Consider the following 24,835-nt stretch of genomic DNA (forward strand, 5'->3'; position numbering starts at 1 on the left):
ATAAAATATATTAAAAGTTCCTTTAGTCTCCACAAGCCTAATGATAATGTTCTCAATGTAACTTTCAATTAAGTACAAAATTATTATTTTGAATACTGTTTTTAATATAATATTTTCTTATATTGCATCATACAGTGCACATATGGTGTGTGCTTTTGTTCCCAGACCAAACCGAGGGTCAGGCTGCTATTTTTCACAGCCCAATAACGAGATACAGATGAACTGGGGAGAAAGAGAGTTTTTAATTTCTGTAACCAGTTACAGGGAGAAGGCCTGGAAATTACAAAGTTTTCCAGAGCTTAAATACCTTCTAAGCTATATGTCTTCGTGTAAGTGTGCATTCATCTAAAGACAAAGAAGATTAACTTATTTTAATTTATAACTGAGGTCTGAGTCCTGAAGGCCTTCTTCTGGAGCCTCAGTAAGTTTACTTAATCTAAATGAGTCTAGGTGCTGGGGTGATTACCCTTTTCTTGTCTCCTGCTAAATCGTAAAGGTTTGGGGAGTTCCTTTAGACCCCAATAAACTTGTTTGTGGAGTTTCTTCAGACCCCCAATAAAACTTGTTCATCCTAAATGGATCCTGTTAAGAATTCCTTTGTTATTTTGTCATGCTTCAAGCCTAGGAAAAGCCTAAGCAAAACTCTTGGTGGGCTCTTTGTTACATTCCAGCCTTTGAATAAGGGCACTGGCTCTATCAGCTTTGAATATATAACTCAACTAGTCAGTCAGTAGTACTGAGACAGTTGTTACGGAGGCCTGCGTTAGTGAGATCGGGCCTGCCACACTTTTAAACTTTTTCTGACATGGACAAAGAGAAAAACCAATTCTATAATGGCAGAGATTTCACTGAGTAACAAGCTAGAGTATTGATTAAAAATTTTTGTATTTAACCTATATTTTAAGAAATGTTTTGGAAGTTACTGGCTTTTTTTACTGTTCTCATTAAATTTCTTAAATAAAAAGGAAAACTAAAACCTTCAATCTGAACCTCATTTTTTTAATCTATAGAATATTCTGGGAAAACATAACATATACTTTTTAAAAATTATTCTGAAAGGAAGAGAAAAGTTCTTGAAGCCTTCTCTGAACTGTTTTTTCTCTTCCCTTGTTACAGGTATCCATTTTTCAGCTATATTAATCTTTTAAAACAAAGAAAATGGATTTCTTAAATTCATCTGATCAAAACTTGACCTCAGAGGAACTGTTAAACAGAATGCCATCCAAAATTCTGGTGTCCCTCACTCTGTCTGGGCTGGCACTGATGACAACAACTATCAACTCCCTTGTGATCGCTGCAATTATTGTGACCCGGAAGCTGCACCATCCAGCCAATTATTTAATTTGTTCCCTTGCAGTCACAGATTTTCTTGTGGCTGTCCTGGTGATGCCCTTCAGCATTGTGTATATTGTGAGAGAGAGCTGGATTATGGGGCAAGTGGTCTGTGACATTTGGCTGAGTGTTGACATTACCTGCTGCACGTGCTCCATCTTGCATCTCTCAGCTATAGCTTTGGATCGGTATCGAGCAATCACAGATGCTGTTGAGTATGCCAGGAAAAGGACTCCAAAGCATGCTGGCATTATGATTACAATAGTTTGGATTATATCTGTTTTTATCTCTATGCCTCCTCTATTCTGGAGGCACCAAGGAACTAGCAGAGATGATGAATGCATCATCAAGCACGACCACATTGTTTCCACCATTTACTCAACATTTGGAGCTTTCTACATCCCACTGGCATTGATTTTGATCCTTTACTACAAAATATATAGAGCAGCAAAGACATTATACCACAAGAGACAAGCAAGTAGGATTGCAAAGGAGGAGGTGAATGGCCAAGTCCTTTTGGAGAGTGGTGAGAAAAGCACTAAATCGGTTTCCACATCCTATGTACTAGAAAAGTCTTTATCTGACCCATCAACAGACTTTGATAAAATTCATAGCACAGTGAGAAGTCTCAGGTCTGAATTCAAGCATGAGAAATCTTGGAGAAGGCAAAAGATCTCAGGTACAAGAGAACGGAAAGCAGCCACTACCCTGGGATTAATCTTGGGTGCATTTGTAATATGTTGGCTTCCTTTTTTTGTAAAAGAATTAGTTGTTAATGTCTGTGACAAATGTAAAATTTCTGAAGAAATGTCCAATTTTTTGGCATGGCTTGGGTATCTCAATTCCCTTATAAATCCACTGATTTACACAATCTTTAATGAAGACTTCAAGAAAGCATTCCAAAAACTTGTGCGATGTCGATGTTAGTTTTAAAAATGTTTATTATTGAAGGATGGGGGTTTTTGAGGGGAGGAATAACTAGATGAATGCCAAATAATAAAACACTTAAGCTTTTAGAGGGAAATACATGAAAACTGCTAAATTGATAAGGCTATAATTTATATTTTAATAGCAATGTGAATATAAAAGTTATTGATCACCACTATTCTAGGGTATTCAAAATTAGAAAATAATTTATGTAGGTTATAAACAATATTTTGCCTATGCAATGTTCCTAAAAAGCTAACTGGAAAAAAATATATATATATACAATAGTAATGACAGTGATTTTCCATGTTTACATCTTACAATAATTATAGAGGAGTTTTCAATTAACAACATACCTCCCTCCATAATTTCTATCTAGTCCTATTGTTTTATAATATAATTCTATTATTTTGTATAAGAAAATATAATTCACCACAAAGTACACATTTCTCCTGTCTCCATTCTTGTCCCTTCTCCATCTTACCCTGAGCAAAAGGGAGGGGGAAGGAGCAACTCTTACTTAGTGTGACTGCAGAAAATGTAAAAAAGTCAGAGCTTGAAATTGTCCTTGTGTTTAGGTAGCAAAGAGTAATCATAAAGTGGGTTAGGTACAGCAAAATAATTCAATACTGAACTTGTGCATATTTAATATATTATGTTTGTTTGATATAAACTTCTAGAATAATATTATCTTATCCTTATATTATCAGCATTTGAAATCAAAGCCTTACCTTAGTAACAATAACTCAACAAAGGGGCACGGGTGACGTTGTTATAATTGCTCTCTGTTTACTTAGGAATCAAATTTAAAGCACTAAATATCATAGATTACTCACCACAGTTATACTCTTAACATCTTTTTAAAAGTATAAAATGTATTTCATTTCTGTTAATAAGCTCAGTTATTAACTAAATTGTCTGTGGTATTTTGCACTTCAGTATTTTCCATACCTTTGATTTGAACATTATTTCCCGTTTACTAGACAGAATATAATGGAAATTTTTAGAACTTTCTCTTGACTTTAAAATATTTCTACTTTTCCAATTGGTAGAAATGAACAGGCAAAAAGACTCATATTACACTAATTAATAAATGTACACACTTATACATATTTTTGTAATTAGTCACTCTACTAGTTCAGTGAGCCAAAGCAATTCCATAAGTTTTTCTTCCATATTTATAAAAGGATTTGAAAACAATAGAACCATGAGTTTGAGAGGATTTTATTTTATTTGAACCAGCGAGGTCATAGACTACCTTTGGGAAGACCTATCATCAACCAAGATCGTTTGAAAAACAATATATACCTTTTTTTAAGTTGTACATTTATGTGCATTGTAAATATTCCTTCCTGATGGTGTGGTTAAGAGTACATCAATTTTATGTATATATAGATCTGTGACAAATTACTCTCAATCTAACAAACATTTACAGAGTTCCCATTTTATACAAGGCATTGAGACATACACTAGATAGAAGATATAGGAAATAATAAAATACAGTTTTTTTTCCTGAATATGTTTACAGTGTAAAAGGAGAAACAAGAAAAAATAAAACTATAATAGAAAAAAGCAAACTAAAATCTGGCATGGAAGTTGTTTACACAGTTATGATGGTGCAGAGGAAAAACTGATAGCATCTTGTTTAGAAAAATCAGAAATATTTCACAAAGAATGTATCTAGAACACATGTCAAATACACAGCACTGGGGCAAGAAAAATGGAAGAGCACACTCCAGGTTGTGACAACATCAGGATACAAACTGCACCATGCAAGTATTTGGTGGGGCATGTTCATGAAATAGCAATGAGTTTGGCAACTATTTAGAGCAATAGAGGAAAAGGATATTAAAAGAAAAATTGGGCATTTTTGTGGCTGACTTTGAACGTCAGAAAAAAGTCTACAGTCAATTTTATTGCTGACGATGGGTAATCACTGATACTTTTAGCAAAAATATTACAAGTTTAGAGCAAATCTAAACAAAAAAGAAAGAAAAAAAATGGATCTGTCTCAATGCCATCAGAGAGAAAGCAGAGTTATTATTGAGATGATGACTTCCCGTTAGAAAGCAAATCAGTAATCCAGGCAAGAGGTGATGAAGTCCTGAACTTGATTCTAGCAATGGGAATAAAAAGAAAGAAACAGATGAAAGATGGTACGAAGAAGTACAATCCTCAGGTTATAATAAATTATTTAATAAGCAAGCAGTGGGAGAGACATGAGTCTATGAGATAACATCCTTAACCAAAATGAAGAACCCAACAGAAAGGGCCTATTGGTGAAACGGTTACTTCTTTTTTGGGTATGTTAAACACATAAAGATATGTCAGAGCTCATAGATACTAATGACCATGTCTTGCTCAAGCCACACTGACAGGTAGATGAGGTTTCTCTCTGACCTCAAAACTGACAAGTAAACGAGTGTCCCAGCCATCTCTTTTGTCCTCACTTCACTTGACTGCCCAAGGGCCCTTATGCTGTGTTGACAGGCCAAAGCCGGCCATAGTCCCTGTCATTCTCTGCTTACTTCTCTTTCCCTTCTCTTCTCACTTACCAAAATTTAATTCTGTGATTTCTTCATTCAATGACTTTGCTAAAGTTAAAATTATCTGTTGAGTTAATTTATTTATACTTATCTCAGAAATTTATATATTTGTATTGGGAAACTAAGAGACACAACCAATGAACAACCCAAGGAGAGTGAGGCTCACCCAGATACAGACACTGCCCTCTGATCTGAGTTGGACTGAGACCCAAATCTAGGAAAATAACGCTGTAAGTGACAAAGTCATAGATCCCTTCAGAGCTCAGAGGAGAATCAAGTTTATCATTACTGTGTATGATCCAAAGAACCACAACAAATTCCAATTATTATCACTTCATCTATGTGTTTCCCCTACATGCTGAGGGTACAGAGCATGCCTTCCTTCCTGAAAAAATATGAATATGAATATTTAGTTATTTTATTTTATTGAGTCAGGGTCTCATTCTGTTGCCCAGGCTGGAGTGCAATGGTGTGATCTTGGCTCACTGCAACCTCCACCTCCTGGGCTAAAGCCATTCTCCCACCTCAGCCTCCTGAGTAACTGGGATTACAGGCATGCATCACTGCACCCGGCTAAGTTATTTGTCTTTTGTAGAGACGGGGTTTTACCACATTGTCCAGGTTGGTCTTGAACTCCAGAGCTCAAGTGATCCTCCCACCTCAGCCTCCAAAAGTGGTGGGATTATAGTTGTGAGCCACTGCAACCGGCCTATTTCATTTTTCTAGAGACAAAATCTCATTCTGTTGCCCAGGCTGGAGTGCAGTTGTACAATCACTGCTCACTGCAATCTTGAACTCCTGGGGCTCAAGTAATCCTCTCACCTCAGTCTCCCAAGTAGCTGGAACTACAGGCATGCACCACCACCCTCGGATAATTTTTTTTATTTCTTACTTTTCGAAGAGATGACGTCTTGCTATGTTGCCCAGGCTGGTCTCAAACTCCTGGCCTCAAGTGATCCTCCCACCTTGTCCTCCCAAAGCATTTGGATTACAGGCTTATCCACCACACCTGGCCTCTCTTTAATATCTTTAAAGTGGTAGGGTCAGGTAGGTTATGTAGAGATTAATCATCTACAATTTGTGCTTTCTTTGAAACTTATGAAGGACAGATTACAATTAACATGATATATTTCTCTGAATACATAGGATTTCAATGAGATTTTTCTCTCATTGAAAAATCCTCCAAGTTACTAATAGCTAAGCATTTTTACAGAAATATATATATATATTTGGCACCTATAACAAATGTAGCAATATAAGGATTTATGTATTTAACCGATAAGGTAGAAAAAGAAAATATAAATATTATAGAAATAGTTAAATACCAGATAAGGAGGAGTTACCTCCTGCTAGAATTTCAAACATACTGGCACTAGAAAATTAAATGAAAATTTTATTTTTGCTCCACTCCTCTAAAACTTATCAAGTGATGAAAGGCATGGAAAAAAGACCAAAGAAAGATAGAAAGTCACACTACTAAAAACTAAATTCACTCCAATACTCTACCATTAGACATACCTATGTAAAAATTATGCTTGAAAATTCACTTCTGCTTGTGAAACATGGTCTTAATTGTAGAACTGGTTTAAGTATATGGATTGTCTGGGTTAACTGAATTTTTTTGGTTTTGGTTTTGTTCTGTTTTACAGTAAACCCACAGGGTCAAATCTACAGCACAGTTTATCCAAGTCCTGGCAGTCGATGGGTCCATCCTTAAGTAGGGCCAATTTCCATTTTGAATCTCCAAAACCAGTTTCCTTTCCCTTTTGTAGTAATTTTGATTCCCCACCCACCCATCCCCAGCTTGCCCTAAGTGGTATGTCCCTTGTTTATATCAGTTATGTCAGTTCCAAATTTTAAAATTCCTTAGCACAGCATAATCCCCATATTCACAGGCTCAAAGTTAAGCTTGTCCCTCTGTACCCAGAGAGTCCTGTGTCAAAACTAAATGGAGAATTAATTGGAAGCCAATTACTAGGCAATGCATTGATTTGCTCCACCAAATAGCATGAAAGTCGAGATTATCATAAGCTTATTGCTGAAATGCATTCCTCTACTTCAAGGAAGAAGCCATTTTCTCATGACTTTATACCAGACTATTTTTAACTCATAGGTCAAAGAATTAGGTTTACTGCTTTACAGTACAAAGGAAGCAAGAAAAATATTTCCTTAACATATCCTGAAGTCCTTCAAAAGTAATCCTGCTCAATTCAAAATGTGTCCATATTAATTTGTTTCAGAAAATGTGTTTCTAGACTCTAATAACTAGATTAACTAAAATGATTATATTCAGACCTTTATTTTGCTGAAAATATTTCTAAAAGCAAACTAATATTTTTGTCATGAATAAAGTAAATATTTTCTTATGATATTTTGATAATTTTTCTTGTTCTTTTGAATCAATATGCTTTCTCTCATTATTTAAAATGAGGAACTTACTGTTGAGAGAAATATTTTCTAACATTATAATAAATACTGAGTTATTCATACAGAATATCTTCTCTGTACAAAATGTGGCATGCTTGAAGTCGATCTTGGAAGAAAAGAATTTTTTCAAAGAATTTACACACTCTGGTTAGGGCAGAAACTATAAACATTTTGTTTGAGTAAAAAAGATATTATTTTACCAACAGTAACAACAATAAATCTTGTCAAAGCAATCTTTCATCAAAACTTGTTTTTAGTTTCAGTTCCAATTTTTATCACAGAGTTTCTTCCTCTGCAAGGACACTAAAATTACCTGTTGATTTATGTAGACATAGAAAACCAAAGCAATGTGCATAAGAATCACTAAAGATGCTTGTTACAAAGACAAATTCCAGATTTGAAATCAGAAAAGGTTGAAGTTAAATCCTGGTTCTTCTGCTAATCATTAACTTGATGCTAAGCAAATTTCATCTAACCTGCTTTCTTCAGATTAGAGATGAAAGACTACGGAGATAGAGTGAAATAAAGCAAATGCTCTTGAAAAAATGCTAAAAGACTACAAAATAGAAATTTGCATTATTTATCATTATTCTTCATACTAAGGAGTGAGTCAGAGGGCATCTGACACGCAACCTGGTGTTCTGCATTGTGGGTTTCCTGTTGCTGAATGTGGAGAAGAGCCAGTAAGTCATCGATGGCCTTCCGCTCCTGGCTCTCCATGGTAGAACAGTAACTCCCAGTAACCCCAGCCACAGCCACAAATACCACCCTGTGGGTACTCACAGTCTTTCCCTTTGCTCTATACTGCCATCCTTATTACTAAAAGACTGGCATGCTCAAAGCTTGTTTAGCTTTCTAGAAAAATGTAATGCAATTCTTCTACCCTATTAAATTCATAACTGCAATTATTCCAGGAGTAATTTCTTCTATTGATGTATTCAGAGACCTTTTTCCATATATTCTAGATAGGGTATTATTTCAATCCTTTAAACAATAAAGGTGAAACTTTCATTTGAAATGAAAATTCTAAGTTGATGACAACAAGACTAGAGGTGTAATTGTAGGGTCTATTAAGTATTAGAAAAAATACTACTAATTTATATGCAAAAATTAATACTTAAGAAACTACTCAATATCATTGTCTCCCTGTTGCTTATTTCACTGCATCCAGACTCTTGCTGGCTTTTAGGGTCTTCATAACCAAAGTACCACTCTCTGGAAAATCTTACTTCCCACTGTCCTCCTTGGTCCCAACAAATGCTATCTTCTCCAATCTGGTCCCTCTCTCCACTGTCCTCACTATGTGCCTTCCTCATTCTTGTCTCTATTGCCCTTTAGACTTTTTGTTTTCTTCTCCCATGTGAAATGCCCTCTACCTCCTTGATGTTAAGCAACTTATCCTTCAAAGTACAAATTCAATTTCACTTCCTCCTTGAAACTGAATCCATACTGTGCTTGAAGTCAGTATCCCTCAATATTATTTCCAATAATTCCTTATTTGTTTTAAGTATCTCTAATTTCTTCATGAGTGTTTGGTTTTTATACCAACTATAAAGAGTACTGTAAGTTACTTAAAGGACATGTGTTTATTTCTGTCCCTTCCACATTTATCCCAAATATTTATCTTCACTTCTATATGTAATAAAAGAAATACAAATGTGTCGATATCAAAAAGGAAACTGAGAGGTTGCTAAAAATAAAAAAGCAGTGCTTATTTTTCAATGATTAGAGAATACCTTACTGATAATGAAATACATAAAACTCATAGGACACTAATTTTCTGGAAATGTCTATGTATAACGATAAATTTCAAAGATCTGTTTGCTAATTATACATTATTAATCATTTATACAATATATGAATATGCTTTAAATCACCTATTTTAAAGACAATATTTTGGTTATTATTTTAAAACAGATATAAATAATAAATAATCCACTTGGTCATATTAAAATTAAGCTATTGGCTTCCAGCTCACCTAATGTGAAATTACTTTTCTTCATAACTTTCTTACTGGCCCCAGCCCCCTCTGTTTCACAATTTTTGTGTGGATGAAAAGCAGGTAGCATTTTAAAGTAGGGAAATATCTCTGCAATGAAATAGGAAATGCAATATGTTCTTCAGCTCAAAAGGAACAGCTCTTACTTCCTGAGGAATTATAGAACTCACTCCATGTATTTTTAAAAGCTAGAGAAACAACTTATCAGTTTCTTATCAGTTTCACTTAACCCAAGCATCTTAAAAGATCAAATCTTAAAGATATAAAAGATTAGATCTTTTACATTTTAAAAAAATTAGATCTTAAATTTCTTAAGGACTTAAGGCCCACACCCATTTCACCATCTTATATGATTATGGATGATTATGGTACAAGCACTATCAGGTTGACCAAACATAGAAATGCCATCCCTTTAACACTGCCCAAATTTACAGCAAGCACCTGAGAACCACACCAATCACAGGAAGCACACTATATGTTGACTCTAGCAACTGAACTGGACTCCCCTTGTTCTCCAAGAAGCCTGTTTGTCATGGTTGTCCCTCTGTCCACAAACTTGTGCTGTCATTACATATCCTACAAAAAAAAGGGACCAAAAGGTAAATTGCAAGTTCATAGATTTATTTATTATGTTTCTATTCACTTCAGTGTTTCAAAATATGAAACTGAACTCAACAATGACTTTTTGTGTTAAGCTGTGGGGTTTTTTCCTATTTTATCATCCTATCAATCTAAAGGTTTAAATACTATCTATTCTGCTTGCCATACTTACACAAAAATAACTTCAATTATAAATGCATGCATATATTAGGAATCGACTATCCTTTTCCCTGTTCTTATTAGTATATCATATGCAAAATATTTAGAGGCTCAGGTTGAAGAATAGATTTCTTATATTTGTATTTTCTATTGAGTATTGTCTGAACGAGACTTGTGTATGTATGCTATTAAACCTGAGCCAAAATTTAAATGCATTTTCTTTCTCAAAATCTTCCCATTAGTGAAAAATAATATGTAGTAGTTGTTTTTTTATTTAAAAAAAGACAAGAAAAAACAGTCAAGTTTAACAATTTTAATACCAATTGCCCAAACTATAGAAAATGTTCAAACATGAATTTTAGTAGTCTTATGAAGTATAATCTGCTCAGTTTGTTGCTGTTGTTGAGGGTGGAAAAAAATAAATGTATGGGGGAATTTAATGTTGCTTAGCCCAAAAATATAGTATAATATGAAATAAACCATGTTCTTCAAATAACGAGTGTTGGCTTTAACTTAATGATTTCAAAACATCCTATAGCATCCTATTAAGAAAACTACAAAGGAAGAATAATGGTGTGCAGTAGACATGAATTTTAAGTGTCCACGTGTTTGTCCAAAGTGTTTGTGGCAGCCTGAACTTTAAAAGGAGTCTCCTTCATTTGACCATGAAACCTACCATAACTTCACCTCTGGTCCTTCACCTCACTTCACTAAAATCAAAAGAGTTAGCATTCTCATTTTTAAAACTCAACATAGAACAAAGACAATTCCTTTTATTTTTCTGAAATTAAAATTCAGTAAATGTAGTTACTGAAATATCATTATTAATAAGATTCTAGACAATTCCTTTTTTTAATTTTTAAAAAATAAGTAGACATGGTTACTGAAATATTGTTATTAAATAATATTCTGGGTTCAAATCTTGAAGAAGTTTTGAATGTAATCACCTAGAATTATGTATTAAATTTTGAGAAATAGTTTTTCCTTCAACTTTTCCTTCCCAAAATAAATCTTGACAGAGACAAAACGAAAAAAATTGTTGGCATTTAAGAGAATGAGAAGAAAAGGTTATAATGAATGCTCTTTGAATAGGTATGTTTGCAGGTATTCAATACAGAAAGTTATACCTTCATTAATTATTAAGGGAACTATGTTTAAAAAAAACTATTTTAAAGCAAATCTTTGCACCTATTCCCAAATATTTGTGAACAGGTAATTGTACTTCCTCGAGAAAAGTGAGTTCTTTTTGCTTTTATGTTTCTTTGTATCCCCCTTTTCTCCTCTCTCCTCCTCCTCCTTTTTGATTACAGTATCACTCTAGTATATACAGCTGCGATTTAGAGGGTGGCGCTTTGGAAGGTTCTTGCGACTTGATTGCTGAGATGTTAAATGGACTATTTACCTCTGCAGGCACAAAACCCACAACCACATCTGCCCCGTAGCGCTAGCGTTGGCGGTAGTGTTCTTTCCAAGGAGGTTGTGGGATTGGAGCTTAGAGCATGCGCAGTAACAGGAGCCTCACGGATTCCCTAACTGCGCTGACCCCTACCCTTCACATCAGCGACTGGGTTCATGCAGAAGTAAACTGACTGTAGAATAACTGGACTGTTTATTGCCTATTACTCAGCTTGCTGGTAACCATTATGCCGTACAGTGGTTCTCTTTGTTGAATCTTCAGAGCGAATTGTATCTTGTACGTTGTCAGCTTAGCTCAGCTGAATTTAATTTTGTGATACTAGCACAAATGTAATACCACTTTACCTGTTTAAAGATAGAGGTGTCCATATCACGTCTTGACACTGCTCCAGAAACATCCAACAGGTGTCAACTAAGATAGAAGCTTTCTAGTTGACCTATACCCCCCAGAAAAACCTCTCTTTTTCTTTTATTCAGGAATAGGATTTACAGTACAGGTTTTTCTAGCTTTTGTCCAAGTATTCGGAGAAAAGAATAAGACAAATGATTTCTTAGGGACATGGCAGGAAACAGGATTTGGATAAATTTCTTACTCAGAAAAAATTCCATCAAACTTTTAAGAATATTTTCCTCTTTTTTTCTATTTTTTTTTCTTTTTCTTGTGTAATGATTTGTAATTTGGTGAACCTCAAACTTTCACTTCAAGTTATCCTCGTTCACTGGAGTTCCTGGATCTAATGCTTGTTTTATTCCACAAGTTCTAAAAAGTTCTCAGTTAATGTCTTCAAATACAGCTTCTACCTCATGTTCTATCTCTATCTCTCTTCTTCTATAATCCCAACTGGATAAATATTAGACCGTCTTATTCTTTCCTTCGTGTATCTTTTGTATTTTCTATTTCTTTATAACTCTGGGTTTCAATTACAGACAATTTTGTGTAAAATCGTCTGTTGAGTTTTACATTTTCATTATATTTTTCATTTCTAGAACTGTTGGGTTTTACACATCTATTAACTCTTTACTCACCATTCTATATATTTGTTTGAAACATTTTAAACAAGCTTGTTTTTATTTTTTCAGTTTTACAGTTCCTACATATGAAGACTTTTGAGCCTTAATATTGTTTATACTTGCTCTCATTCACAGTGTCTTGTTTCCCTATATATTTATTGATTTTTTTCTTTTTACTTTGATCTTTCTCATTTTTTTTTTTTTTTTGACAAAGTCTCACTCTGTTGCCCAGGCTGGAGTGCGGTGGCATGATCTTGGCTCACTGCAACCTCCACCTCCCTGGTTCAAGCGATTCTCACGCCTCAGCCTCCTGAGCAGCTAGGATTACAGGCGTCCGCCACCATGCCCAGCTAATTTTTGTATTTTTAGTAGAGACGGGGTTTTACCATGTTGGCCAGGCTGGTCTCAAGCTCCTGACCTCAGGTGATCCACCCACCTCGGCCTCCCGAAGTGCTGGGATTACAGGCGTGAGCCACTGCACCTGGCCTCAATTTTCTCATTTTCATTTGAATTTATATGTGGAAATTATTTGAGGCCTGAGATGAAAGTAGATTTCTTCATGGGAGGATTAGCATTTGCTTCTGTCAGGTATTTGTGGACATTATCAGTCTGTATCAATTTAAACTATATCACTGGCTTCAGGTTTTCTGCTTGAGTGTGTGTGTTTCATAACACCAGGTGGTGTGAATTCTGGATACAAACTTGAATAGAAGCCAAATTGTGGTTTTGACTCTTCAGGAGAAATTCTTTCCACCTCTCATGAGAATAAAGGTTGAATAATCAAGTTTCAAGATAGGAAATTTTTTGTTCTGTTCCAGATTAATGTCAGAGTTTATTTCTAATGCATTCTTAAACTGGGAGTATAACACTTTGGGGTCCCAGTTTTGTTTAGAAGGAATCTCCTGATATAATCTTGAACTTGAGTGGGTCATAGGCTTTGTCTTCCATCCATGAAACCTTAACAACTAATGCTTGAGACCTTCTGTGCTCAGCAAATGCCACTAAAGCAAAAAACCAATGTCAGTGCTTTACTTATCTCTCACGGTTTCTGCCTTAAACTTATTTAAGTAAGCAGGTCGTAGCTGTCTAGAAAAAAAGCTCTAGAAGTACCAGAAGAATAAGGAGCTACCAAAAATAAATTTAACTACTTCTTTTTCACTGTCAGCCCAGCATTTACTTTTTTTTTAAGTAGCCACAAAAAATCTTTCTTACATGAAAACAACCTTTCAGTATTGATTTTAAGTAACGTAAACAAGCATTCATGTTTATTGCATAATCAATTGCTACCACCAAACCTGAGGCCTAAGCATTTAAAGAACAGGGATTTGCACTACTATTTGCTGCCCTCTGCAGGTGAATCTAAAACTCACAGACAATATTGGAATTCCGGAAAAAACAAAAACTTCCATATTCTAATGCAGATGTGCATTAGTGAACTTGAAACAAGACCGTTCATGAAATTGCATGAAATTGCAAAGTATTTCTATGTCCATTTCATATATGCCATATAACTGGGAAATTTTACATGTTGGATGATTCAGAAGTAGGTATTTCTCTTTTGAGAAGGTTAGCAGTAAAAAGAAGAGAAACATGTTTAAGATAGAAGTTATGTGTTGGTTTGATTTTCATTCTTAAATAATGGTGTAGTTGAACATATAGGTCAAATTGTAAATTATTACTTGATTGGTATCGAATCATTTTTTCCTTTAAATTCCTTTTCATTAATTGACTACCCCTCATTCAAGGAAACTCTTCTGGAATAAGTGCAAATATCAGCCTTCAAGTTCAAAAGCCTTGTAAAAGATTGTATATCTCATTTAATTCCTCCAACTATTAAGTATCAAAGTGTAGGTATGGATAATAGAAACCCCCAGAATATATTAAGGACTGTAAAAGTGAACGGTTTCTGAGCCTACTTTACTTATGGGACCCTGAGCAACTGAAATGTTCTATTCCACAGAATATTTCCACATAATTTTCTTTTCTAGGTGAATATAGGTTCAATTTCTTAAATATAGCCACATAGGATATAGGGGCAGTAAAAGATCTGATGCAGCCCCAGTGAGCATCCTGTGGCCTGGTTTGGCTTGGGAATTCTGAAAGATTCCAGAAACAATGTAAAAGTTGGAGAGACGGAGAGAGAGAGAGAGCACGTGTGTGCACGCCCACTAGCTGTCCTGCAGAGGCCCTCTGGAGTGCCAGAAGTCACAACAGCAGATCACATCCTGGTTGTAATCACATCTTGATATTGATGTCAGCATGGAAAGAGAACTCATGAGTACCATATGCAATGAGTTATATTTCAAAGATTACAACACAGCATTGAGACAGCTCAAACAACAAAAGTTGTTACCTAAACCTAAGGTGAAAGAGTGTTATGGAGAGCAGATTCTGAATTTCAGCAAAGTGAAACACTCAGAAATCCACGGAGCAATGAAGTTTACTTGAAAATAATTAAGCTTTATCCTTCAGACAGAAAAGGGTATTGAGATAGAGATTTTATCCAGATGAAAGAAAAACATTACATTTTTCACATCAGCATTTTTGACGGGAAAAAAATAGTGAAAGATTCAAAAGAAGTTTCTGAAGAAATTTTGCCAGCACAATCACTTGGCTTTTGTCCATCCTTTCACTAGCATCTTACTCTCTGTTTATGTCTGGTGTTCATAATTTCTTCTGTTCTACCTAGCCCCTCCCTTAGTTTGGATAACTTTCCCCTCCAAAGCAAAGTACCACAAGAACAGGTATTATATCTATTTTGCTTATCATTTGTCTCAAATACCTAGAATGGCCCTGGCTTATGGTACATGCTTGATAAATACTTATTAAAATGACATAAAAGTTTTTTTAAAACTAGATTCCTAAAGCACAGATGAGAAACCAATCTTTTGATAGAAATATTGAATTAAGGCAAGATATTACTTTTACCTTCTCTTTCTCATTAGTGGACTGAATACATTTTGTGGATACTTGGTTTATGGCAGTTACTAGGACCCAACTTAGAAAAGAAAGTCACCATTTGTCAGCATAAAGGACGGGCAGATTTTATCCTTTTCTTAGTATTGTAGTTTAAATGTCATAATTTACTGTTTTCCCTTTAGAATGTCCCTTTTATCCTCAATCTCTCTGACTTTATCATCACTAGGAAGAGTGAGAAAGGAGTCAGAGATTTATTCATTAAACAGAAGAAGAAAAGGACAGATTCCAAATTACCATACGGTAATAGATTAGTATTTCAAACAAACATTGTTATTTGCTGCCCCTTACTGGTAAGATAATACAATTGCTAAATCACATTTTAAAAGTGTAGTCTTTGGCCACTAAAATCCTATTTTGCAGGAAGTAGCTCTTTTACCACAACAAGAATTGTACCAGTTGGTTGTGTCAAATAACAGAACACCGTATGGGAGGAGTTGCTTAATAGAGGCCATTTTCAGGCCATCTCTTGGATAATTTACAGAAAAGTTAAGTAGAAAAAGATATTAAAGTAAACCTCATATATATAAAGGCATCCTCCCTTGCTTGAAAACTTGAAATTTATCATTGACAACAAATACTATCAGTTGCTTTCTTGAAGTAAAAAGTTCATTTCATTCATTTTGGAGAAAGTATTTTCCAAATGCACACATCTGAATAACCATGGTCTGTCTGGCAGTCACTCTTTCAAGTTAAAAAAAAAAAACATTCCATGGTAAGAAGCAGATAATTCAGTTGCAATTCAAACTAGATCCCTAGTGATTTTCTCAAAATAACCATCATCGTACTCATTGTTCAGCAAAAGTGCTTCATGCACACTTCCCATGTCATCACACAGAACATTAGAAAAGGGCAGGACTGAACTGCTGGAAAATGCCTTAGTGGGTGCTTTAGAATAAACCAGTGTTCTGAGAGTTTCCAGAACTGTGGAGTTGGGCCTTTGGATGCAGAAACAGCAGTTCTGCCCTGGTCTCTATTACTGGTTATTGGGCCCAGGGATTCTGGTTATAAGAGTGATGTTTTTTTGCTTCTCATGATAGGTTAGCTAGCCATGGGGGACTTTAATTTGAGCGCAAAATGGCCTTAGCTTTACCAAGAAGGTATCCAGAACTATAGGATAACAACCTAATGTGTGGTTTTTAGTAGCTTAACTTCAGTAAACAGCATATAGATCCTGGGACTGTGTTGAAATAATCCCAAGACAGTGTATCCCAAGAAAGTGTATACGAAGGACCTAATTTTTGGCTAACAGGTAGACAAGATTATAGATAAGAAAACGATGCTGAAAATCTAGTCTAAAAGGCAAGACAAGGTTGAAATGGAAAATGAACGATGAACTCAAAAGTTAGTAGAGAGAAAACAGGCAAAAAGACAAACAATTGAAGAATCGATGTGTGCAAAAGCTGAGGAAATAAAAGCCTCCAACAGCACAGGATTCTGGCAGTCTTCTCTATGTGGTACCTGATATTGACGAGAGATTTGAAGGTGGCTCCCTAAAGGAATTATGCAGAGCTGAAGAGGATAGCTAGGCAGAAAAAAAAAACTACCTGAAATTAAAAGGAAATAGGATCAGAAAAAGTTGCCCCAGAAAGAAAGCTGCAGTCAGATGACAATTCGAAGCAGAGACGTGGAAAATTCTGTACTGTATCAGATATGCTTAGTGTCCTTCCCACCTGAGAGAAGAGAAACAACTCTCTCCTCTTCCCTTCCCAGTAAACTATTAGAAAGAATAATACTAGTCATGCACAGTGGCTCACACCTTTAATCCCAACAGTTTGGGAGGCTGAGACAGGCAGATCACTTGAGGTCAGGAGTTCGAGACCAGCCTGGCCAACATGACAAAACCCCATCTCTAGTAAAAATGCAAAAATTAGCTGGGTATGGTGGTGCATGCTTGTAGTACCACCTACTCGGGAGGCTGGGGCAGGGGAATGGCTTGAACCTGGGAGGCAGAGGTTGCAGTGAACTGAGATCCCACCACTGCACTGCACTCCAGCCTGGATAAAAAAGCAAGGCTATGTCTCAAAAAAAAAAAAAAAGAATACTGTCTTCCCTTCCTCATTTTCAGCCAATTCACTCAAACTTCATCCCCTACTCCCCACTGAAAACAGTAAAATAGAATATAAAGCCATCAATGGCTTTCTAACTGAAGCACAATATAGACTTAACTTATTTTAATCTTCATGTTGCTAATTAATTTCAATCAAGCCTCTTCTCAAAACTCATTTCCTAAGACAGGCTTTCCCTGACCACCCTAACTAAAACAGTACTCATTATGGCTCTGTTGCTTTCCCTGACATTATCCCTTTTTTACTTCTATCATAGAGAATTTCAATTATAGAGAGCCAACAATGCCAGTCATTCACGCGTGGTCAAGAATAGTGCTTATGCCCACCAGTCAGACTAGAAAACCCTATGATTCATAAATCATTGGGAATAGTACATGGAAAGGTCTTGTCTCAATGAAAGGGATTAATTAGCACTAGTCTAAGTACTGAGCTTCTCTCATCAAAGAAATCTTATATTCGAGACCCAAAAGGTCAAACTGTTTTCAAGTAACATAGCCATAACTCAGAACAAAGCTTAAAAATTCTTATAGGAATGCAAAAATATTCAACACCCAACGAGGTAAAATTTACATCATCTGGCAACCCATAAATAATTATTAGGCCTGGTGAGAAGTGGGAAAATAAGTCACTCAATCAAAACCAAGCTAGAATGGTCAGCACATGTTAGAATTAGCAACCAACAATATTTTAAAAGTTATAGCTGTATTCTATACATTTGAAAAGTTCAATAGAGATGTAAAATATATTTATAAGACCCAAACCAAAGTTTTAGAGGTTAAAACTACAATGTGTAAAATGAAAATGCTGAATGTAGTTAATGGCAGATTAGCATTTCAGAAGAACAGATTGGAAGGTTAGTAAGTTTGAATATACAGCAATAGAAACTATCCAAAATAAAACCACAGAGAACAGGGAATTTTTTTGTAATGAACAGATCTGTGAGCCATCACACAATTGAAACAGACTAATGTACACATATCTATAAGTGCCTAGAGGACGTTTCAAAATGGGGAGAAAGAAAAATTATTTGAAGAAATACAACTGAAATTTTTCTAAATTTGATGAAAACTATAAAGCCACAGAGCCAGGAAGTTCAACAAACCCCAAGCACAAGAATCATAAAGGAAAATACACCAAGGTACATTACAAATTGCTCAAAACCAGGGTAATCCTTTTTTTTTTTTTTTTTTTTGAGAGGAGAGTAGGCTTTATTATTCTTTATATTTTTACAAATGAAGAAACATCCATTCCTCAGTCAGTGAGTCAATTGAACAACATTTATCAAGCATCTGTTCATTCATGATACAATGTGAATGTATCATGGCAGGCCACACCTGCAAGTCTTTGGAGACATGAGTGTAACTGTAAAAATTAAGGGTCTATAAAAAGTCAGTGAATCAATTAGAGATAAAATTCTGTTTCATTAAGATAAATTCTTAATGATGGATTCAACCAACCACATTTTATTCTTTTATTCTGTGAGTTCCTTTCAAAAAAAAAACTTATTTTAGGTTCGGGTGTACACTTGCAGGTTTTTTATACAGGTGAACTCGTGTCACAGGGGTTCATTTACAGATGATCTCATCACCCAGGTACTAAGCCTAGTACCTAATAGTTATTTTCTCTGCCCCTCTCCCTCCTCTCACCCTCTACCTTCAAGTAGGTGCCAGTGTCTGCAAGGCAATCCCAAGCAAAAAGAACAAAGCTGGAGGCATCACAGTACTTGACTTCAAGCTATACTACAAGGCTACAGTAACCAAAACAGCATAGTATTGATACCAAAGCAGACACATAGACCAGTGGAACAGAATAGAGAGTCCCAAAATGAGGCCACACACCTACGACCATCTGATCTTCAACAAAGCTGACAAAAATAAGCAATGGAGAAAGGATTCCCTATTCAATAAACAGTGCTGGGATAACTGGCTAGCCATAGGCAGAAGATTAAAACTGGACCTCCACCTTACAACATACACAAAAATCAACTCAAGATGAGTTAAAGACTTAAATGTAAAACCCAAAACTGTAAAAGACCTGGAAGACAACCTAGCCAATACCCTCCTGGGCATAGGAACAGACAAAGATTTCATGACAGAGATGCCAAAAGCAATCACAACAAAAGCAAAAACTGACAAATGGCAAATGGGATCTAATTAAACTTAAGAGCTTCTGCACAGCAAAAGAAACTATCAACAGAGTAAACAGACAACCTACAGGATGGGAGAAAATATTTGCAAACTATGCATCTAACAATGCCCTAATACCCAACATCTATAAGGAATGTACAAAAATTTACAAGAGAAAATCAAACAACCCCACTAAAAAGTGAGCAAAGGACGTGAAGAGGCACATTTCGAAAGAAGACATACAAGCAGCCAACAAGCATATGTAAAAAAGCTCAACATCACTGATCATTAGAGAAATGCAAATTAAAACCACGATGAGATACCATCTCACACCACTCAGAATAACTATTATTAAAAAGTCAAAAAATAACAGATACTATCAAGGTTGCAGAGAAAAGGGAACTCTTATACACTGTTGCTGGGGGGTGTAAACTAGTTCAACCATTGTGGAAAGTAGTGTGGCAGTTCCTCAAAGAGCTAAAAACAGAACTACCATTTGACCCAGCAATCACTTAAATAGTGTCTAAGTTCATTCACTTAGATAGTGTCTATGGCTGCTTTCACATTATAACAGAAGAGTAGGATTTAGAAGGAAATTGGCACTAGATGCCAATATTTTCTAACAAATGAATATAAAAACACCACTAAAGCAGTACTTAGAGGAAAATCGATAGTACTAAGTGCCATTATAAAAAAAAAAGAGGGCGGAGCGCAGTGGCTCACGCCTGTAATCCCAGCTCTTTGGGAGGCCAAGATGGGTGGATCACTTGAGGTCAGAGTTTGAGACCAGCCTGGCCAACATGGTGAAACTCCATCTCTACTAAAAATAGAAAAATTAGTCGATCGTGGCAGCAGGCACCCATAATCCCAGCTACTCGGGAGGCTGAGGCAGAAGACTGGCCTGAACCCAAGAGGCGGAGGTTGCAGTGAGCTGAGATTGTGCCATTGCACTCCAACCCGGGCGATAGAGCGAGCGTGACTGTCTCAAAAAAAAATAAAAGAAAGAAAAAGAAAAACATCTTGAATAAACGATTTCAGCTTGCACTTTAGGAGTAGTATAACTTGACACAGCCTCTAGGGCCCACAAAGCCTAAAATATTTACTATCTTCTCTTTAAAAAAAAGTTTACTGATGCATGATATAGAATATTAGAATTTGACCTAATAGATATTTATAGTGTGCCATCCAACAATAGCATAATACACATTCTTTTTAAGTGCACATGGAACACTTATCAAGAGTGACTGTATTCTGAGCCATAAAACAAGTCTCAATTCAAACGGATTAAAGCCACACAAAATGTGTTCACTAGTCATGATAAAATCTAATATCAAAAAGTTATCTGGAATATTCTCAAACATTTGGAAACTAATTGATACAACTCTAAATAACTTAGAGGTTAAAGAAGAAAACTAAAGAGAAGTCAGAAATTATTTTGTATTGAATGTGAAAACAGAACATATCAAATTTGGTGAAATGCCAGTAAAGTATTACTTAAGAGGAAATTTATTATAAGAGCCAGTATTAAAGAGAAAAAGGTCTCAAATAAATTACTTTAGCTTCCACCTTAAGAAACTATTTTAAAAGATTAAATTAATTCAAAGTAATAGAAGAAAGGAAATCATAAATACCAGAGCACAAACTAATGACATAAGAAAGAGAAACATCAATGAAACCAGAAGTTGGTTATTTCAGAAGATCAATAAACTTGATAAACCACTAGCCAGATAGATCATGAAAAAGAGAGAAGATACAGTGAGAGAGGGGACCTCATAAAAGAATCTACAGTTACTAAAGAATAATAAGGAAATATGAACAACTTTATGCCTATAAATTCACACCTTAGATGAAGTGAAAAAAAAAATCTTGAAAGACAGAAACTACCAAAGCTCACTCAAGAAGAAATACACAACCTAATAACCCTATATCTATTGATAAATTTGAATCTATAGTTTAAAATCTTCCCATAAAGAAAACCCCAAGCCACTTTGCTTCACTGTCAATACTACCGAACATTAAAGGAAGAAACAATACGAATTCCTCACAAGCTCTTCTAGAGAACTGAAATGAAGAGATGTTCTAATCACTTCCTACTCACCCTGTTCGTTAAGGAGGAGTCCCCACCCTGAGTAGAACAAGATAGCCAAACACACAACACCTAACACTGTACCGATGAGACTAAGAGATTAAGAGATTAAGCTTAGTCACATATACAGTACTCACAGGCCAGGGAAGATGATACTGCAAGCCACATGGCCACATGAAGCTTGCACTCAGCAACAGAGTAAAGCAGGAACTGTGGGAGGCAGGCCATGTAGGTTAAACGGGGTGGGGTGACCACTGGTTCCTATGGGAGGATGTGATTGGCTTCTTTGAATAATTTTACAAGCTGACAGGGAAATAAAACATCTTAGGTTGAAGACTAGGTAGAGTGCAATTGGTCCAGCTAATAGAAGAACTAGCTGGGCAGAGAACCTTTCACACTGGTGGGGGGCAAATCTGATAAGAGCATGGGAACACACACCTAGGCCTTGGAAGCCCCGGAGGCTCAAAGATGTCAGGGCAACCCATGGAATCTCAGGCCTCACAGTATATGGGAATGCATACCAATTCATTCTATGATGCTAGCATTACTATGACAAAAAAAAAAAAAAAAGACATTACAAGGAAAAAAACTATGTGCTAATATTTTGCACATAGATTTAAAATTCTGAACAAAATTTTATCAAATTAACCCAACAATATATAACAGAAAATGCACCATTGTTTTTTGGATTGTTTGTTTGTTTTCTGTTGCCCAGGATGGAGTGCAGTGGTGCAATCTCAGCTCACTGCAACCTCTGCCTCCCAGATTCAAGTGATTTTCCTGCCTCAGCCTCCCGAGTAGCTGGGGTTACAGGCACGTGCCACCACACCCAGCTAATTTTTGTATTTTTAGTAGAGACAGGGTTTCACCATGTTGGCCAGGCTGGTCTCAAACTCCTGGACTCAAGTGATCCTCCCACCTCAGCCTCCCAAAGTGCTGGGATTACAGGTGTGAGCCACCGCACCTGACTCACCATTGTTTTTCAAGTGTGGTATTTATCCCAGAAATGCAAGGTTAGTTTAACATTAAAGAATCAATCAAAGTTTTAAGAATTGTATGTTCATCTCAATAGATTTGACAACACCCATTTCTGATTTAAAAATAAATAGATAAATCTTAGTCTTAGCCCAGTGGCTCACGCCTATAATCCCAGCACTTTGGGAAACCAAAGCAGACAGATTGCTTGAACCCAGGAATTTGAGATCAGCCTGGGCAGCATGACGAAACCCAGTCTCTACAAGAAATTCAAAATATTAGCCTGTCATGGTGGCACACACCTGTAGTCCCAGCTACTAGGGAGGCTGAGGTGGAAGAATTACTTGAGCCCAGGAGGCTCAGTGAGCTGAGGCTGTACCATTTCACTCCAGCCTGGGCAATAGTGAGACCTTGTCTCAAAAAATAAAATAAAATTAAATAAATAATAAATAGTAATCAGATTAAAATTTTTTAAAATCTTGGTAAAACAGAAATAGAAATCTTCAATCAGATATAGAGCATTTATTAAAAATCTATAACTAACATCATACTTAATGGTGAAAGATTGAATGCCTTCCTCCTAGGATTGGGAAAAAAAATCACAAATATTTCTACTTCTATTCACCATTGTGCTAGAGGTTGTAGTCAGTGTGAATAGGCAAGAAAAAATAAATAAGAGGCACCTGGTTTGAAAAGAAAGAAGCAAAATTCTCTTTATTAGCAGTTGAGTAGATTATAAATTAATAGAAACCCAATAAAATCTTCAAAAAATTTATAGAACAAATAACTTATCAAGACCATGGGACAGAGAAACAATACACAAAAACTGATATTTCTATAATCTCTAAACCACAGACGGGCATAACACATTTGCCAATTATATATAGAATAAAAAACTTGTATTCAGACAGTATAAAGAAACTCAATAGTAAGAAAATGAACAACTCAGTAAAAATTGGCAAATGATTTGACCAGATACTTTATCAAAGAAAATAGCAAATGGAAAATAAGCATATGAAAAGATGGTCAGCATCATTAGTTATCAGGGAAACACAAACTAGAATCATTGAGATACAACTCTCCATCTATTAGAATGGCTATATTTTAAATAAAATTAAAAACTGATCATATCAAGTGTAGGAGAGAATGTGGATGAACTGGAATGCTCTTAATACTGGTGGGAATAATAATAGTGGGAATGTGGGATAGTACATACACTTTGCAAACAGTTTAGGCAGTTCAGTTTCTTTAAAAGTTTGTCATACACCTACTCTATGATCCAAACGCTCCACATTCCACCCAAGAGAAATAAAAGCATATATACATACAAACACTGGTACATGAATGTTGATAGCAGTTTTATTTGAAAAAGCCAAAAAGTGGAAACAACCAAATTCCATCAATAGGTAAATTTGCACTAAAATGGAATGAACTATTGATAAGCACTCCCATATGGTTGAATCTCAATATAATTATTCTGAGTAAAAGCCAGAAGAAGAGTACATACTATTTTATTCATACATACAAAATTTAGAAAATGAAAACTAACGTGTGGTAACAGCATGGAAGTGGTCTCCTGGGGTTGGGGACCAGTAGGGACCAGCAGGAAGGATTACCAAGGGGCTTCAGAAAATTTTTGTGGATGATGGATACGTATGTTCATCATGTTCATGGTCTCATGCGTGCACACATACATCAAAGCTTAGCAGACTGTACATGTTACATACATATAGTTTATTGTGCATCTGTTATACTTCAATAAAACTTTTTTTAATAGGCATTAAAAATAAGCTGGGTGGTTTGGCTTTTCTGGGCTGAGCTTTGTTGGTCAGCTGGCAGCTGGCTGGTCTAGGATGGCCTCAGCTGAGATGACTTAATTCTGTTCCGTGTAATCTATTATTGGCCAACAAGCTAGCCTGAACTTTGTCACACTGTGGTGGCAGTGTTGCAAAAATGAGAAAGCAACATTGTATAAAAGAGTAAGCAGAAAGCACACAAGGCTTCTTGAGGACCATACTCAGAACTGGTATAGTGTTTTTTCTGCTGCCTTCTATTCATCAAAGCAAGTTATAAGGCTAGTCCAGGTTCAAGGGATGGGGAAAAATACCTCTTTATGGAAGGAGCTGCCAACATATGATAACAAACATGAATACAGGGAAGAGAATACTTTAGGCCATTTTTGCAGT

At 35.8% G+C, this 24,835-nt stretch overlaps 1 protein-coding gene across 5 annotated transcripts in view; it reads left to right on the plus strand.

Moving 5' to 3' along the window:
* The window catches only part of HTR1F (5-hydroxytryptamine receptor 1F), a 263,146-nt gene that overhangs the window by 194,771 nt on the left and 43,540 nt on the right, over nt 1-24,835 (plus strand). For 4 of the 5 annotated variants that reach the window (XM_024928309.5, XM_024928308.4, XM_024928307.4 and 1 more), the window contains exon 3: nt 1,117-10,477. The exons of the other annotated variant lie outside the window; for it this stretch is intronic. In XM_024928309.5, the coding sequence (XP_024784077.1) occupies nt 1,159-2,259 (1,101 nt within the window). In that variant the 5' untranslated portion in view covers nt 1,117-1,158 and the 3' untranslated portion in view covers nt 2,260-10,477. Of the gene's footprint in view, nt 1-1,116; nt 10,478-24,835 lie in introns of those variants that run through there. 5 annotated transcript variants of the gene reach the window in all.

This window comes from Pan paniscus, chromosome 2, assembly GCF_029289425.2.
Source record: "Pan paniscus chromosome 2, NHGRI_mPanPan1-v2.0_pri, whole genome shotgun sequence".
NCBI classification, from domain to species: Eukaryota; Metazoa; Chordata; class Mammalia; order Primates; family Hominidae; genus Pan; species Pan paniscus.